The sequence below is a fragment of the Lutjanus erythropterus genome, chromosome 5 (genome assembly GCF_056507025.1).
Source record: "Lutjanus erythropterus isolate fLutEry1 chromosome 5, fLutEry1.hap2, whole genome shotgun sequence".
Classification (NCBI taxonomy): Eukaryota; Metazoa; Chordata; class Actinopteri; order Lutjaniformes; family Lutjanidae; genus Lutjanus; species Lutjanus erythropterus.
Genome location: NC_139321.1, coordinates 23,755,826 through 23,773,987, shown reverse-complemented (window position 1 = coordinate 23,773,987; position 18,162 = coordinate 23,755,826). Strand labels below are relative to the sequence as shown.

At 39.1% G+C, this 18,162-nt stretch overlaps 1 protein-coding gene and 1 pseudogene across 2 annotated transcripts; both read right to left on the bottom strand.

The window, feature by feature from the left end:
• Positions 1-292: 292 nt before the first annotated feature.
• LOC146326929 (C-X-C motif chemokine 11-1-like) lies at positions 293-1,576 on the bottom strand (annotated as a pseudogene). The gene is made up of 4 exons (XR_014770619.1): positions 1,395-1,576; positions 1,104-1,224; positions 750-827; positions 293-618 (listed from the first exon to the last, which is right to left on the bottom strand). The product of XR_014770619.1 is annotated as a C-X-C motif chemokine 11-1-like (transcript).
• An 8,296-nt stretch (positions 1,577-9,872) lies between these two features.
• LOC146326928 (uncharacterized) lies at positions 9,873-12,815 on the bottom strand. Its single transcript, XM_084718411.1, has 2 exons — positions 12,593-12,815; positions 9,873-11,000 (listed from the first exon to the last, which is right to left on the bottom strand). The coding sequence occupies exon 2, from the start codon at positions 10,996-10,998 to the stop codon at positions 10,216-10,218; it is 783 nt and encodes a 260-aa protein (XP_084574537.1). The 5' UTR covers positions 10,999-11,000; positions 12,593-12,815; the 3' UTR covers positions 9,873-10,215.
• Between the last annotated feature and the right edge of the window lie 5,347 nt (positions 12,816-18,162).

Below are 18,162 nucleotides of genomic sequence, written 5' to 3'. Positions count from 1 at the left end.
AGTTTGCGGAAATAAAGAGGTAACACCTCTGTGTTAAGTCTTCATACCCCAAACTTGGGGATCCTGAGTTTAGGACTAACTGAGTGACATTTTTCAGGAGTTTCTCGTAACTAAAATGATTAGGATTTAACAACCTAATACTCCTTGAGATCACAGCATTTGTGACACTGATACATGTACAGTATATCTTGCACTGACAGCCCTGAACCACAGGGTAGCACTGTTGATACAGGACACAAACAATACCAGAATGGAAACAGAAACCACTTACTCAATGCTTCTTTGATTTTTGTTTTATTATAAAAAAAACGGAACGGAACTGACAGAAATGTCCAAAACCCAGGAAAACTTGATTTACATACAGACATAAAACTATTTACAAGGAAATAAAACAGATATATATATATATATACTGCAAGTGCACATCAGTATAAACAGAAGATAAATAGGCAAAAAGTTTCATTCATTTCAAATCTACAGTTGTTGAAGGTGCTTTTGTTGGGGATCAGAAGTCGTCTGAGCTTATTGGGGTTGAAGAGAGTCAGATGCGAGGTGCGTTGGTGCTGCTGGGGGTGGAAGTGAACTCAGTTGGTCTGACTAGTGGTTTTCTGTTTGTTCCTATAGGAATGACAACAAAACAAGGATAGAAACATATTAGACACATTGGAGAAGGCATTTTGGCAACCATTAGTGCTGTGATCATTGTATTGTGATGATAGACGCAGATACACATCTGTGAATATACTCACATGATGTTAGTCAGGATCTTTTTCACTGCCCTCATCTTGGGGTTCAGGCAGTAGCGAAGGCCGCTGTTGAGGGTGACACTGTTGAAACAGACAGTAGAGGTGAGCAAAGGTGAAAAAGGTGCCTTCACTTCAGCAAATATTGTGCAGATACATCACAGGTGCAGATGAGTTTTTAAAAGAGTTTTAAGTTTTAAGAGTTAATAATAGTTTTTGCTAAATAATAGATTTGCTAAATCTTATATTCTCAGCCTGTTATTAGCACAAATAGCAAATCTGATTTTGTAATTCTGACACACTATTGCATTAAAATCCCACATTCCTAGAATGTCAGTGAAATATTTAAGTGTATCTTACACAATCTCCACGTTGTCACAGAAGATGGTTGCTGGGTAGATCTGGATGTCCTTTATTTCAGACTTTGGGGACATCTGATTCCTGACACGCTGACACAGACACTGATTTCCTGTTTCTTGGCCTAGAGAGAAACAAGAAACAAGAAAAAACAATTAAATTGCTGCACAGATTTCTGCTCACAGCTACTAAAACATATCTGATTTTCTTTGTTTTACTCTCGTTTTCTGTCAACAAACAAGCCTCACACTGTCTATGTCAGAGATGTAACTGATGAAATATATAAAAACCTACGTTGAGCTTCAGAGATGCAGACCACAGCAGCCAGGAGCAGAAACACTTTCATGATGCTGGACATTGTTGGTTTCCTGTTTGGTTGAAATGACACTGGTGGGAGAGAAAAAAAACTTGTTCCTCGTGGTGAAGATGATAGAAAGGAGCTGTAATAAAAGCAGCTATAAAGCAAAGTCTGATGACAGAAGATCTGTGATGGGTAGAGGGTGAAGGTGAGCTTAAATACCCTCTTTGACACATACTGTCATCATTCTTCCTGTCAAGGGATTTTTTTTTTTGAGACGGAAAGTGAAACTTTAGCAACCACAAGAAGAAAAAAAATCCCACTCCACTCTCCTATCCTTGGTTACGTTATTACTAAATGAGGTTTTAACAGTAGATTTAAATATTATGCTTGAGAATAAGAATATAAAAAAGTAGCATAACTTGTTGGAACTGTAAACCTGCATATACAATTAAACTTTTACATCAGTGTTTTACTTTCACTGCTTGCGTAAATTGTCATGTGAAATGTCTTTATGTGGATTCTCATTAGCACCGGCATACGCAGAGATTTTGTCTCTCATAGATTTTATCTTTTGCCCATACATCAAAATGAGAAAGTACACAGGCTGAAACTGTTTTAATAATATTTGGCCAAGGAGAATGAAAGAATAATCAACAGTCATCTTTGTTCCCTTCAGTTCTGGAGTCTCGGTCCTCCAGGATAGTCTTTAAACACTCACAGATAAGGTCATGATGAACTTATTCCCAAATAAGGACCCAACACATCTACAGCACATAGAATTGACATATTGGTCTGCAAATCCAAAGTATGAATGAGCAAAGTCTGAGACCACAGCTTAGCACTCTGTCCTCCCATTCCTTGCAGGGTCAGCGGTATGAACAGTTATGTCTGCTCCGTTCAGAGAGACAACACAAACACCTCTCTGACCTTAGCCACCATAGCAACACTTTCAAACTGTTCCCTTGATTATCTGAAAGGAGAAGACAGCTGCATCTGCTGTCTAGAAGAGAGACAGGATGTCTGTCAAGATTCAGAGCAGGTCCTAGTATTATACCTAAAAGTGAAAAATTCCCAGTAGATAGATAAGTAAGACAAAACAAGACAAACTGTCATTTCATACACAGAATTATAAATCAATCACAGTTCCTCCAAAAATCATAGGAACTTGATCCTTTCATATGTACATACATGCATAACCCTTCATCATGAACATAATGAACATAAATCATAATCAGAATGACCTTAAGTAATATATTTATCCATGCAGCGCTTTCAAACGTTAAATTCCAAGAAATAGGGCACAAAAAACATTTTGCTTCCCCTGCTCTCACCGGGTTTACGTTCTTTTTCTACACTATTTTCATAGTCTATGCTTCCCTAAATTGTAAATACTGTTTTTACAAAAATTAAAAAAATTCCACCTGACCATAGCTCTGTGCACATGACTGTTTGAGCAAATATGAGCTTGGCATTATTGGGGTCGCCATCTTGGGTTTTTTGCAGCCAGGGCATGCGCAGTACTGTTGAGAATGTGGAGAAGGTGGGTGATGTACTGCAGCTTAGGCAGTGCTTGGTTTTAGTTTGCCCACTTGGCAGGAAAAAGTGGGGCCCTGCATGGTCACAATATGTCTCGAATTGCACCTTAACAGTACATTAAAATATGTTTCTGAAAGCATTTTAAGCAAGAAAGAGTTTGGCAGTTTGATCAGTGTTTTTGTAAGTTCTGTGTGCTTCACTGAGAATGTCCTGCCCTAAAGCATAACCTGATTCATTGTCTATTTTACTCAATATAGGACTACATTTACAAAATGAGCATCATGCTGTATTGAAAAAAATTGAAACTACCAACTGACACCATAGATTCAAGAAAAAACTATTTACAGAGGTAATAAATCAATTGAGATGTAGGGTAATTTTGCCACATACAATCAGAACTCTTTCTGAAACCAGTGGAGCCACGCCCTGCTGGCCATTACAAATAATTCAGGTTTGAGGCACTTGGACTCTGTTGGCTTCACTTTTACATCCAGTATTTAATACAGTCTGTAAGACATAAGACATAGGACACTTTGTCATTGTAGTCATACAGCAAAAGAGTCCAGCAGCAATAAAAAAAAAACATGATAAAAAGAAAAGAAACTTAAGAAAGTTAAGATAAAAAACAAAAAGAAGTTAAAACAAGATGAATAAATGAGAAGAATAAACAAGATGACTAAGATGAGGTAAAATCATCCATTCACTGTATGTATTATAATGTATGTATGGCAGGGCCTGTTCCATTGAGTCTGCCATGTTGTACCACCATGTTTCTACAGTAGCCCAGAATGGACAAAACAAATGCTGATTCTAGAAAGACTCCCTTATGCACATTAAAGGGGAAGGTGAGAAGAGGTGTTTGCAATCTGCAATCCTACACACTGGCCCTGATGATAACATTACGGTCACATGTGTTTTTATTTCTAATTTCTACCCATTTGCGATATAAAGTGAAGATCATGAGTTCAGTGCTGGAAAGTGTTGTGTGTATCTTCCTGTTGAGCTAAGTTAGGTTAACTCTGCGTATGAGCACATGAAACAAACAAACAAACAAAAGACACCACTGAACTGAATATATGTCTTTGTGGCAATAAAATAGACTCATGTGACCTTTTTAATGAAAATATTTCAATATGAGTGGAGTATTTTATATTTGGCAACACCAAGAGTGGGCCTGGTGAACTTTGTCACGTCAGAGTCTGTATGTATTTTGTGTTCAACGGTGGTTAACACCTTCTTCATCTGCAGCGCCGGATGATATGAGTGAGTACTTGGAAAAAATGATGTGTTTCCACTGTAGTCGGGTGATAGTTACATTGTCATGACATTTGAGGTGTGAAAAATCAATATGAACACCTTCATCACCTTAAGTTCCTCATTATTAAATTCTATGGTTGTTATATTAACACCACCAGCACACAAACATTCACACTGACATCACACATATTGTACACGCTGTCTGGCTGTATGCAGGTTTATATTTATATAATTATATGTAAATCATGTTTAATTTTTATTTCATTTTCTATTCTAATTTATATACTCTCTGTACATGCAGCATGGGGGGGCGATAAGTGATATCTTGATAGGGCTGAGATGCCCTCCTTTAAGGCCACAGCGCTGAAAGTAAATGCTTGGTTTCAGCTGAAAGCATGGTCTAAATGCTAGTTTCAGTTTTATGTCCTCTTTCAGTTTTTTTTTTGTCAAAGCAAAATCCCATCGGAACTGTTGTTTTTCCTTCTCTATTTTTTGATATCCTTCTCTTTTCTTATGTATTCAGGCCACAAAGATGGAAAGAAACAAAAGGAGGTTGATGTGTGAGAGACACTGACATTGTACTGGCAATCCTACTTTCCTGTGATGTGCTGTACTGTATAATTTTCAACGGCTGGTATATAATGCTGATATCAAATCAAAGAAAAGTCCTATATAATGTCATTATTTCAGACACATAAAAATTTAATATACTGTACTTGGTTATCTTAGCCAGTAACCTTTTATTTAGAGATTTATTAATCAGTGAAGGACAAAAATACTTTGAATTATGATGTAAATTTCAGCAGGTGAATGATATTTAACAGAGATCAGGGTACAGCATGTCAAAGAAACACCATTCAGCTGCACCTGCATCAAACGCTAGGCAGTAACAGTTTTATTTTAGATTTGGATGGGAGAAATGTGTTCACGTTTACAAAAGACAACAGCGAATGAGGAAATTTAGTCAAATGTTTACAGCAGGATCCATGAAAGGCTAAGATCAAACTTTTTCACCACCGTCCCAGAACTAAAAAGGTGGAGCGCAGACATTGTTCCATAGTAGCCACGCTGACAAGGCTGCCTGCAGATGCAGACATTTTTTGTTGTTTCGGGCTCCTGAGTGCAGGCATCAGCTGATGCCACATATTTCAAAATGTTCAGACAACCATTAAAAACATGTTTTTAATGGGCCCATGAGCATTCAAAATAATGTTAAAGGAGCTCAAAGGCGAGGGAAGGTGACTGCTATATTGCTATATTACTTTAAAAAGCAGGTTTGTGTCCTGTGAAAGCCATCAATCCCTAACAACTTTCAGGAACAGGCTTGTTTTACAGTATATGGTTGGTTCCAAATACAAAATGAACTGTTGTGAACCTTGAAAACACATTACTAACGTGTGAAAACAGAAAGTCATGCAGAGAGTTTTGGTTTTACTCGCCCAGGTTTATCAATCTCAAAATCTGCTTTGCCAGAAACCACAAGAGGTGTGGGTGAAAATATGTTTGCTTTTTTTTTTTTTTTCTAATCTGAGCCTTTAAGAATGGTGACAGTACATTTATTAAGTCAGTCCAATGGGTTTTTAAAGGGGCTTGTGAATAAGTGGTAAAATACTGTATAATTGTAACACTGTATCATAAAAAAGTGTGTTTCAAATGTTTGTCCTGAGTTTTTTTTTTTTTTTTTTTTACAGTCTTCATGTCTTGACTTGAAAATTGGTTGATAGTAAAAATACCTTTTTGCTTGACACACGTCTTAAGCCTTGAAATACAGATGGAATGTGTTTTTTTTAGAAATCTGTAAAAGTCAGACTAAGCTAATTTAAGACACGGGATCTTCCATGACAGTAAAGAGCAGTGAAAGGGACTTTCATCTATTTCTGCATTATGGTACAGACCAAACATCCACAGTCAGGTGGTCAGCGACAGTGACTTCTCTAAAACTACCACTGTCCCAAAAGAAAGCTTTTAAGATCATTTTAATCCTGCAAAATGTCAGTGAAGAAAGCCGTGACTGATATCAAAAGCTCTGGTTGACTTCTCGGGGGATTCGGTAATCACAGCGGTTTGCTGAGATATACTACATGTCTGTCACCTCCGCTGAACTTTATTTTCATTCTGACAGACAGTCTGCACTTAGCAAGCTTGAATATTTTATATTTCCTTGCTGTTAATATTTCATGCCTTTTACTTACTGGGGACTAGAGTGCACCATCAGTAAAGTACAGCTTGTTCCAGCAGATGCCATGACAGGCACAGGAACAAAAAGAGGTGACTCTGCAGTCCAGCTTTCAGTGGCAGCTCACACTGGACCAGCATGGTTCATGGAAACTTAAAGTTTTTTGTAATTGCCCTACTGGCTGCGGTTGAGTGTGGGCTTGGGCATGCAGGGGGGGGGGAATACCAACCGTAACTATCTTTAATAACTCACTCTTCCTTTTCTGTGAAGCAGTGCTTTTTGCAACAACCTGATATCATAAAGTGTGACCCCGTGTTGAAACAAACTGACAGGAAAATAACGTCACAGTCTCTTCCTCTGCTGACTGCAGAGTGTGCAGCCCGTTGTGGTTGCACTTCTCATTTCATTTAAACATGATGTCTATGAGTTGCAGAAAAGATATGATGAAATTCAAAGTGAATGGAGTGAGAAAGTAAATAAAAACACATACTTAAAATTAAAATAAATTTACTTAAACCTACTACAAGGAGTTTTTATCTGGTTATGAAACAGTTTCAGTTTTATACTGACTCCTCTATATGACCTGCATACAAACAAGACCAACATTTACTATTTCACATAGTCATAGCCTGCCACTGTGTAGGATTCGCCTTGAGATCAGCCGACAGAGCCTGTGTTTACATTTTTACAGGCAAAATTACAGTGAGCAGCACATTGGTCTGATAAAAACATTATAAAGACATTATACTCTGTGGTTACAACACTTGAAACACGACAGTTTTTTCCACAGGGGCCTCCAAAACCAACCAATACAACAGTTAAGGTACTCCATTGCAAGTAGAAGTACTAAATTCAAACTTGTAGGTCAAATTACAGAACTACTGCCAGCAAAATGTATTTCAAGTATTAACAGTGAAAGTATACAGTCTGCGGGCACCTGATACATAATTACATGATTTGGTTGTTAATACTGGTGCATCTATTTGGATATAACATTATACTGCTATTCTTCTTCTTTTTAGCTTGTGACCCCTTACCAAAAAGCTGTGTCTATTTGGGGACCCAATTGTCACATTTCAGATATCCAGTGAGTTAATAATCTCTTGACCTTCCAAATTTATACTGTGACCCTCTGCACCCCTTGTTAGGAACCGCTAGACTACAGTATTTCACTGCATTTAAATTAGTTAATCTTCAACTATGTGTTTTGGTTTTTGACATAGACTAGACCATAAATATTGAGTTCGCCATAGGTTTCTGAGGAGTCAGTGTGATGCTCACAGTATGGTAGCTTTGGCCGTCGCCATCTTGGCAGTGCCTGACTGTGCCTTATCTAAAAATGGTCATCTGTGATGGTACCCAACAGTTACTTTCAGTGGGCAGTCCTTCAAAGCCATATTTCCATATTAAAATGTATAAAATGTACAAAATGCTAGACATTATATATTTTGTTGAGGTTTGTACTTACATTATCCCAAATCTTTCCAATGATGTTCAAATGCAGAGAAATCCAGGAAAACACAGGTCAGAAAGCGAGGAAGGAAGCAGGTGAACATGACATCCGCCTCCAGTCATGTTTAATATAAAATACTCAGCAGGAAGTTATAAATTGTGTCTGATATATTTTTTTTTTTGCAAAATAAGTTCAAATACATTGTTAAAATGGCTCATAGTGCTACACCCCGCCTTAATTTAGTATTGAAGGGTTCATGAATATACAAACAGTCACTGCCCTCTCCACACACCAAACATTGCAAGTGTTTAGTCAGTGTCCACACAAAGAGGGAACTGCCTGTATATTGTTTTATACTTGTTGAATTGTTTTTTCATTCATAGACAACTGTGCATTGTAAGTGACCCACTGCCCCAGGCTGTCATACAAAGAGAGCACATGTTGCTGGATTTACGGTGAAGGTCAAAAGGGTACACTTTAGTTTCATTCGGTATTTTGAGAACTGTTCCTTAATGTGGTCGTTGGATGTACATACCCTCCACAGCACAGACAAAACACTTCCTTATTTGTTTAAAGGCCCATGGAGTTCAGTTTTCAATGTGTTCAATTTATGTTAGTTATATTTATGCTTAAGATAAGCATGATGCTTTACAAATACATGGCAGAACAGGAAATAATTTTAGTAAGACGGAAAGAAAGAAAGCCAGAAAAGGAAAGAAACAGGTCTCTCCTTTCACAAAGGTGTGCTGAAGTAGGTGTGAAAAGAAAAAAAACAGAGCTGAGAGTCAATATGACTGCATGAGTTTCCAGACCCTAAAAGACAGTTTTCATGTGACAGGGGCAGTGGTTTTCTGTTACTGGAACATCAGCGCGGTATATGTTTCCCCCCTTTTGCCGATGTTTCCTCTGGTTCATGCCCACGTGTTCAATCAGCGATCAGCCTCTTAAACATCGCTTTAAATCATTTTCTGGTTCATTACAATAACTTTGGTTGGAAGATTTGGCTGTCAATACAATTAGTTAAGTTTGCCAGAAAAAGCTGTGATCTGGGAACATGCATCACATCAAAATCACATACATCGAAGAAACATGATCAGACAATATTATAACATATTGTAAACACGGTAAAATCAAAAGTGAGCTTCCGAAATTTCACAGGGCTCAGCTACATCATGCAGGTTGGGCGAATTTGAAACAGAACATACAAAAGCAAATAAAAAAAAGGGAAAATAAAAAGTAATTTCTACATGAAACTGCTCAAAACAAAGATTATCTCGAGTAACCAGGTCATGATTTCCGGAAAGAGACATTGCTGTTGAGTTTTACTTTGTTTTTCTCTGAGTACCACAAACTGGGTACCATCTAGTTCCAACAAGAAGGCAGACATCTCTATGGCTGATATCTCCAAAACCTCTGCAACTCACACCAAAACAATCCAGATGGATACATTTTCTCTACTGACGATTAATAAAGCCTGCTAATCTAAGGTGATGTTAAACAATATGTGGCCTGCTGGTAATGTAAAGTATCTTCTGGGTTAGTGAATAACCCAAGCCTGCCATCTAGTGTTTAAGATTCAGAGTTACATCCAAGGGTTGCTCTGTGTTGTTAAGGTTTGTTTTTTGGCTAAACCTACTCCAGCTGTTCTCATTAATTACAGCCACTATGTTTTCTTTGTACATCTAAATCCTGGATCTTTTGTTCTCTGAAATATTTAACTGTATTTCTGTTAATCAGTAATTTATCAAATCAACACATCATTATCTAACAACAATGACAATAATTTTTGCCAGCGATGTAGTAGCACCACCGCAGCAATAGATTACCTGAAATTTTGCATGTTTAGGTTCAGCGGAGTCGTCTTCGCTCAGCCTGTGTTCCTCCACACTTGTGTTTACCGGAGCAGGATCCCACGACAGTTACCATAGAAACTCCAGCGCCTGGCACCAGCTGAGCCGAGAGTGGAGTTCATTTTCCAAGGATTTACACGTACAAGAAGAAAACACTGATGGGATGAAGAAAAAAAAAATCAGGCAGCTTGTTTTAGAGTATCAAAAGAATGTTTAATTGATATTTAATTCACAAAAACACGGGAAGGTAAAAAAAAGATTTTGCAGATTTGTCTGTTTTTTGATTTTGTATGATCACCAGCATACATCAAGCATTGGTAGTAAATAATGACACTGATATAACATTACAGATGGACAATCATGGAAATTTCTTGTCTCTGTATGTTTTTAATTGTGTATTTAATCATATCCTTATATATATTTATATATGCATAATACACATCTACACATCTCCTAACGTCAATGTCTCATGCACTGACAGAAAAAGATTAAGATACTTTATTGAGAGATGTCTTCTGTCACAGCATCTGTCCATTAACAGCTTATATCTCAGCGATGGCGGGCAGCATGCAGGCTCGAGCACGTGCCTCCCTCCACGCCGACCTGCAGTCAGAGATCCACTGGGAGATGAGGGACTGTTTGACAGTTGGATTCTGTCTCTGTGTTCCCTCTGCTCCTCTGTCTCTCCCGGCCTCCAGCCTGGACAAACTATGTGTGGGGGAGATGTTTGTGATAGAGGTGCCGGTGCAGGTGTGTAACTCGGGGCAGCTGCTCTTGCGTTGGCGTGGGAGGTCTGGACTTGAAGCACGGGGGATGCTGTGAGCTCTGGAGCGAGACTGGCCCTCCCGTACACTCCCATGCTGCCTTATAAACCTTCCCTCGACGAAGGCCCTCCTCACACCTCCCGAGAGGTTGTTCTGGTGTCCATAAAGATACTCCAGAGGGTCAGAGGTGCCAAATATAAGCTTGTCGTCCAGTTCATTCCCCTCTGCCTGCTGCATGTCATTAGCATGTGCCTCTTCTGTGGGGTTGAGGTCAAAGATGCCTGACGGAGTTCCGCTGAGGCGTGACAGCCGCAGCCTCTGGTGCACAGTGTCCAGCTGCAGTGTGTGGCTGTTGGAGGGGGACACATCCCTGGTGGGGAAGGTGGGGTGGGCCAGGTGGCAGATGGAGAGGAGGTAGTCCTCTGAGGAGACAGCCTGGCCGTGGCCAGCGATGTGCAGTGTGTTGGCCTCATTCAAATCCCTCACCGTCTCCTCTGTGCCCTCTCTAATCGTGGGCAGCAGGAGTCTTCTCTTGGACAGCAGTCTGGACCGCGGCCGCATGGCTGAGAGAAAGACAAGCAGGAAGGAGGTTGTGTTTAGAGCCAAAATCTGTTCATAAGTCTTCAGTTTTACAATAAATTCACTGTATTGCATCAGATTTAAACACAGTAACTGGACCTGTGGATCATGACTGGCTGATAGTATTACGCTCAAAATGTAGGGATGCACCCAAATATGAATATGTTATATGGGAAAGATCATATAATGCTGTTATATGAAAAACAAAGTCTTTTGATTTGTAAAACCTTTTCTTCAGCTTCAGATTTTTCAGTATCCCTGAATTAAAGGGGAGATGGTGGTCGGTTTCCGACAGTTCAGAAAACTTAGTTTAGTTAGAAGTATATATAGTATAGAGTATATATCATAATCATTTGTATGTCAAAATTAAAGCATTTTGAAGCTTTGTAGGTGCAGCAATTTACCAATAAATATTAGGTTAGACAATAAAACATTTGCCCAATTTGACGTGACCTCATAACCACGCCCACTTCCAATCTCTATCTGAATACAGATACAAATATAGATAATTTTGATTTTATTTTTTGTTAGTTGAACAGATACAGATACAAATAATGTCTCAAGACAGCCATTTTCTGCTGATTTCATATCAGTTTTACAGTAAAGTCAATGTATATTTTGTCTTACAATAAATGTAGTAATGTGTAGTAATACGGTAATAACAGTGGACCATGATTGGTTGATAGTATTAGGGCTCAAACTGAAATGATGATGTAATTTGACTATGCGTAATAGAGGCTTTTGCTGCCATGTTCTGCTTTATTTGAAAACAGTTTATATCTGTGCACCATGCATCCAAGAAAACACTACTTCATTCAGTACATTTTTGAGTCTTATAATAGAGGATGTGACAACATACACATGCACTTTATTGTGCATCCAATTGAAGACAAAAACACATATTGTGTGTTTTCAGCCCCTTATGCAAATACCTCATCTGACGTGTGTTTTTCCCATGACATAATTTTGCTGTTACGTCTGGACATCGCTCACATGATAACTGTTAGTAGCCTGCAGCGTTTCAAAACAGAGCCCATCTATTTTTGCTCCTGACTCTATCAATCAAATTTAATTCACATATAAGCCTTTCTCTCCTCCTCCTAACTCTCCTCTGCCTCTTTTCAGACACCACCAGTCCCTGCTTACTTTGGAGTGGCAGTGTGCAAACAGCCCAAAATACAAACAATCCCAGCAAGCAGCAGCATAAATAGATGCCTATTTTAAATGCCACCTCAGTCATGTAGAGAGCCACAGAATGTGTCAGCTTGTGTTTTCTTATGTAACCCCATATTGTTGTAACCCTGAGTGTAGCCCACAATATATTTTTGTCTCGACCTCCATACCAAAAATAGTGCAAGCCAAACCAAAATGCCAGCCTCTCCCAGTTTCTTCCAAGGTGTAACCATTGCTAAATATAGACCACACCTTCGGTATACAGCAGCTAAAAATGGTTCCACGGCAGCGGCAGCAGCTCTGGGTTGAGGCATAGAATAGGCACCCTGTGTGTTTTCACCCAGTGCATGATTTTCTGTAATTATCTAAGGTTTTATCCTGCACAATTACCTTCCCCACTCACCTTTGTCTTTGTTGAGTGCAGTTGTTTTTCTTCTTCTTTTCTCTCTTTTCTTGCAGTCTCAGATATCAGTCTTCAGCCTTTTTTTTTTTGCAGATGAAGGTGTTTTAATGTATGATGCTGTGTCTCCAGCCAGTGATGCTGCTTCTCCTCCTCTGTGGCTCCAACTGTCTCTGACCAGAGGCAGTGGTAGAATGCAGATTTATCTTCTCCTCACATCCCTCCTCCCTCCCTCCCTCTCTCCCTCTCTCTCTGCCTAGCTTACTTTTGGTTTGCCCTCCTTCCCTGGTTCTAAAAATAGACACACCATCCATTTCCTCAGCCCCGGCACTGTCATTGGCTGACTGTATTGATGGAGAGAGAAAAACAGAGGCAGGGAGAGAGGGAAGAGAGAAGAGAGAAAGAGAAAGGATGAAGAAAGCGGGGTGATGAGAGAGAAAGAGGAGACAGAGGGGAAAACAAAGCAGAAAAACAGAAGCAGAAAAAGAGATGGAGGTTTATTTTTGCTCCATGCCATTTCTAAAAATGACTGACTATAAGTGAACACAGCCACACTCTGTAATTTTGGGAGATCTACCAAAATAAATGATGCTTTGTAACAAGAAATATACGTATTGTGAAGCTGCTGTAAACATGTTTGACCTAGTTGTGTGAAGCACGTAATGTGCATCAGATCTGATGTGAATGTGAGAGCAGTGCACAGGCTTACTTGAGTGTGTGTCTGTGTGTGTGTGTGTATGACTTAAGCTTTTTTAGGGCATACACTAGACTCAAGACCAGTGAATTGGGGACAGCTGGTGCAATCAGGGACAAAAGTTGTGTCCTCAGTTGGAAAAACATTTTTTGGGTCAGTGCTTAAGGTTAAGGTTAGGTTAAAGGGACAGTTCACCCCAAAATCAAAAATACATGTTTTTAATCTTATCCGTCTTGCTATTTATCAATCTAAATGGGTTTGGAGTGAGTTGGGGCGGATGGACGGCTCACACAAACACAGGACTTTCACCCAGGAGACTGCAGTTCATGTCCCATGTAAAACTAAAATGTCATTAAAAGTTGTAAAGCACATGATGTTATCATGTGTGTCAACTGACTCGTATCATGTAATCCTTGTGTTGTGAGTCACTTCAGTGACACATGACTTTTGTCATATCAGTTTTGTTTGGTGAGGTTTCAGTGATGTCACTGTTGATGATGTAATATAGTTATTTTAACACCAAACGTGGATGGAAAAATGGATTTTTGGGGGCTTTGACTCCCTGCACCACAGAAGAGAAAAAAAGTGGTGTACATGTTGATTTTTGCTCATCTTCAGAAAGAAAGGAGTCCATTGTGAAACTATTCACAACAAGAAAAATGGCAGCTCTATGACCGATGTCTCCAAAACCACACCAAACCAAACTAGATGTATAGAGCACTACAGGCCAGGACTGCTGACCTCAGAAAGTCTGAATGAATGAATTTATCAGTCAATAACTGACCCTTCACTGAGCTCCATCCTCCTTAGTTACTGTTGCTACACCTGTCAAGCAGTTTACAGTGATAACGGTGGCAGATTTAACATTGAAATTTTGAGTAATTATTGAAACATGAGGTCTTTGATTCCACAGAGAGGTGAATAAAAGCAGCTTCTCATTTCTAGCTGATAACCGCTGTCGGCTAAAATGATAACTTTCAGTAGCAGATTTCATACGTGCAGCTAATATAAGCTAATGCTACTGCTAATTGTTAATACTGAATCTCTTTGAGTCAACTGAGAAGTCCGTCTCCAACTTTTTGACTTTTTAATGTTTCCATTTTAAAATGAGAATGCTGTAAAAATGTCTTAAATATGTAAAGTTAGTTAATGGCTGCACACATGATAAAACTTAAATGCTAAAGACTGATGCTAAAGCTACGTCCTCCTCCTTAATTCCCCCACATAACAAATCTTTCTAACCCCTGGTGAGAAAGATCCATGAGCTTGTTAATACAGTGGTATCTTACAATTTAAGTTAGCAGATGCTTTTATCCAGAGCGACGTACATCTGAGAGCTGGTACAATACAAGCAAGGATCTAGTCGGGAGAGAACAACATGAGTAAGTGAAGTCTGACAGGATGCAGGTGCCTGTCTAGTTACTGCTTTGTAGGCAAGTGTCGGGGTTTTGAATTTGATGTGGGCAGCGACTGGGAGCCAGTGGAGTGATCTGAACAGTGGGATGACCTGCTGTTTTTGGCTGATTGAAAACCAGATGTGCCGCCACATTCTGGATCATCTGTGGAGGATTGAACCTGCATGCGGGGAGGCCTGCTGGTATCTAAGACAGGTTTGGCTGGAGTTAACAGCTGGTAAGGTAGGACATGCTAACATTTACAGCGTACGTGAGAACAGATAAAGTCTAATCAAATCCTCACAAGAAAGACTACAAAAAATGGGCCACTCTTTTACCTCACGATGAGGGAAATGACTATTGCTCTTGTTTTGAGGAGGGGCTTAGTAAAGGCAATATGCCTTTACAATCTGTGAGACACATATTAACTGCAGTTTGTGTAAATGAAGAATTTTTTGGCTGGTATGACCTCCAGCACAGACAAAACTGACTGGATTTCTTGGTAACATTGTATCTAGAAGCAGTGAATAATAAAGCAGATATTTTACCCCTCGAACAAGCATTTCATCTTGTATCAAAGTGGACAATTTGAAAAAAATCCAGTTTTTAAGGATATAGGACAGACATAAAGAGGCAATCACATTAACATAAATAATGTCCTCTGGGAGTCTTTGTGGTTAAATTGTCTGTTATTTGTGTTTTGCTTAAGAGCAAAGACGTCATGGTAAAAAATGGAACAGCAGGTGGTCAGATGGAGGCAAAGCTTGTTTTTATTTGAACACCGTTTAAAACGGAAATGATTTCCTATTCACCTATTCTTGTTTCCCGATGGAAGTAGATTTGAAGGCATGTGACATTTTGTGAGACGATGGCTTCTGACCTCTGTAGTAATTCAGTCATGCGGTTGTAGAAGAAAGTGTGACCCATTTCACAGGGGTTGATTTCACAAATATGATCTCTAACACACGCAGAAATTTTTTAACACAGACTGTTTATAAAGATGTCTGTGAAGTTACACTTTATCGGTGAGAATTTTTAAAATATGAATATAAGTTAGTTTAGCGGAAAGAACTACTGTTGCACATTTTATTTCAAATACAGTAGATATTTCTGTTGATGATAGGCTGTTCTACCACAAATACTATTATACAACTAACAACGTACATGTGTATTTCAGTATATTTATGATGTGACACGTTCTTTATCAATATTATACACGTGAATATACCTACGCATCACACAAATGCTCATCAGAACATCTGCTTCAGACCCTTCAGTAAACAAGTTGCTTGTGTCTGAGGAAAAAGGCTTTCAGTCTTATGGAGTGTTTGCATGTGTGCGTGTGTGTGTGTGTGTGTGTGTGTGTGTGTGTGTGTATTGGGGCACCATAACCTCTGATGAGTCAGATGAGTCACATCTTTGCATCCAACCTATAAAAAGATTCCTGGCTTTTTATGGATCTCTAATGGACTAGTCACAAGGAACTAAATTTGCCTCAGAGGCACACACACACACGCGCACACACACACACACATGCATGCACACCACGGCACGTGTTGTCGTTCAGTTATACCCTCAACAGACTCTGTGGCACCACACTGGCTGCATTCATAAATGTGCATTCTGCTAATGACAAACACCAGACACAACATGAGACCTCCAGGCTGCAGCTCGAAATAAAACGGCAGGATGCAAATTTATGAAAGAAATGCGAAACACAAGATTAAACATCAGCTATGCCCGCATTTGTATTTCTTGCTCCGGGTGTGTTTAGAGGGAAGTGGCTATCTTATCAGCAGGCGTATTAAAGCATGGGTCAGCTTACTTTTTGATGGCTCTCAGACGAACACCAGAGCCTACTGCACTGATGTGTTTATGATGTGTATTAGTGAGTCATATTCATGGACAACCACATTCAAATAAGGGAGGACTTGCATATCCTATTTGTTAAAGTTTTTTAGTCTTTTTTAAAGTTATTTTAGCCACCTAAACAAACCCCACCCCAAAAATCTGTTTAAGTGTATCTATATTTATAGTATTTTTATTGCTTTACATTACTTTTCTGATGGGAAACCACTGTTGTATGAGTTAAATATCCCTCTCTCCAAAGCAACCAGACTCCTCCTTTGAGAAACTTGGTAATTTTACCATTACAGAACCCTGGGAGCTGCTGGTCTGTTGCAGCCTCGATCATCCATGTTCTGCAAGGTAAAATTACTTATTTTCAATCAGCAATATTTGGCTTGTATGACAGCGATTCCTTTTTGCTTTGCCTTGTCTGATGGCAAGGTAAAGCAGTGAAAATATTCTAAATATGGCATACGCTTAAACTGATAGTGACTTTTTTAGGTGGGCATTTTTGATTGGCTAAAACGTGTTTTGTTGCATCCTATGCCAGTATTTCTGCTGCCTCCACCATTTACTGTTGGTAATACACTGGCTACAGATAAGTACCTCATAAAACCCCACTTCAAAAAATCTGAACTAATCTTCCCACTGCAAAATGGCATTATGAAAGAAATCTTCTTTGCAATATTGTCAAAAAAAAAAAAAAAGAAACAGAGAGGGTCATTTGCACACAAACAGGTGTTTTTCACAGCAGACATTTCGATTTCTCGGAACAGGAAAAGCACTGGTGTTACTAATAACATTAACAATGGATCTGCTCTGTTAAGTGTCCCAGTTAGCCATGACAGTGTGACAGTGAGTCAGCATGCACAATACCAGCACCCTGAAATTAAACCCTCATCATTAACTGCATTATTTACTAAAATGTCCTTTGTGGAAAAAAAGCCTATGGCTTTGAGATCAAGATTTACTCTTCTAACTATAAAATTCACTGTCCTAACTTACAACAGAATGCTGTGATCTAATTTTGAGCAGTTTATCCTGGTGACATACAACGCCATCACAGTATTTTCACAATACTGTACATTTAGGTGGAAAATATTAAAAAAAATTAGAAATGACATATTAGTGGTAAAAGTAGGGTTAAATACTTCCTGTTCAGTGAGCCACTTCTCTCAGTCTTGAACCTCTTGTTCTCAACCACTTACGGTCAGAAAAATTTGATTGATACAGGAGGATGCTTATGTTTTATGGCTGTTAAAAGCTTCAGTGTGTAGGTATAGAAAGAGCTGGACACTTGGAGTTGAAGGGAGGTTAAATGGAAACGCTTTGATTGTTGAGCCTGGTTATTGATTTTTTATCACTGAGCTTCCATCTGCCACGGGGGATTCTGAGAAACGGTCACATGGCAGTCTTCTGAAGGGCAGAGAGGAGCGTTTCCTCAAGAATAACTTGTTTTGAAATATCAGAGTGGGTGGGCAATATAATGCAGTTAAAGTAAGTACAACCACATTGCAATAGACCTCTATCACAGAAGCCATTTTGAAATGAAAGTCCCGTCTGCTAGGTCATGTTAGTGAAATGCTAACTAATTAGTTAGCTAATCTACACCTATCGTTAGCTGGATGGTTAGCTAA

Bases quoted from the DNA above. Each gene is read 5' to 3' on its own strand.
- LOC146326928 (XM_084718411.1), bottom strand. From the start codon at position 10,998: ATGCGGCCGCGGTCCAGACTGCTGTCCAAGAGAAGACTCCTGCTGCCC.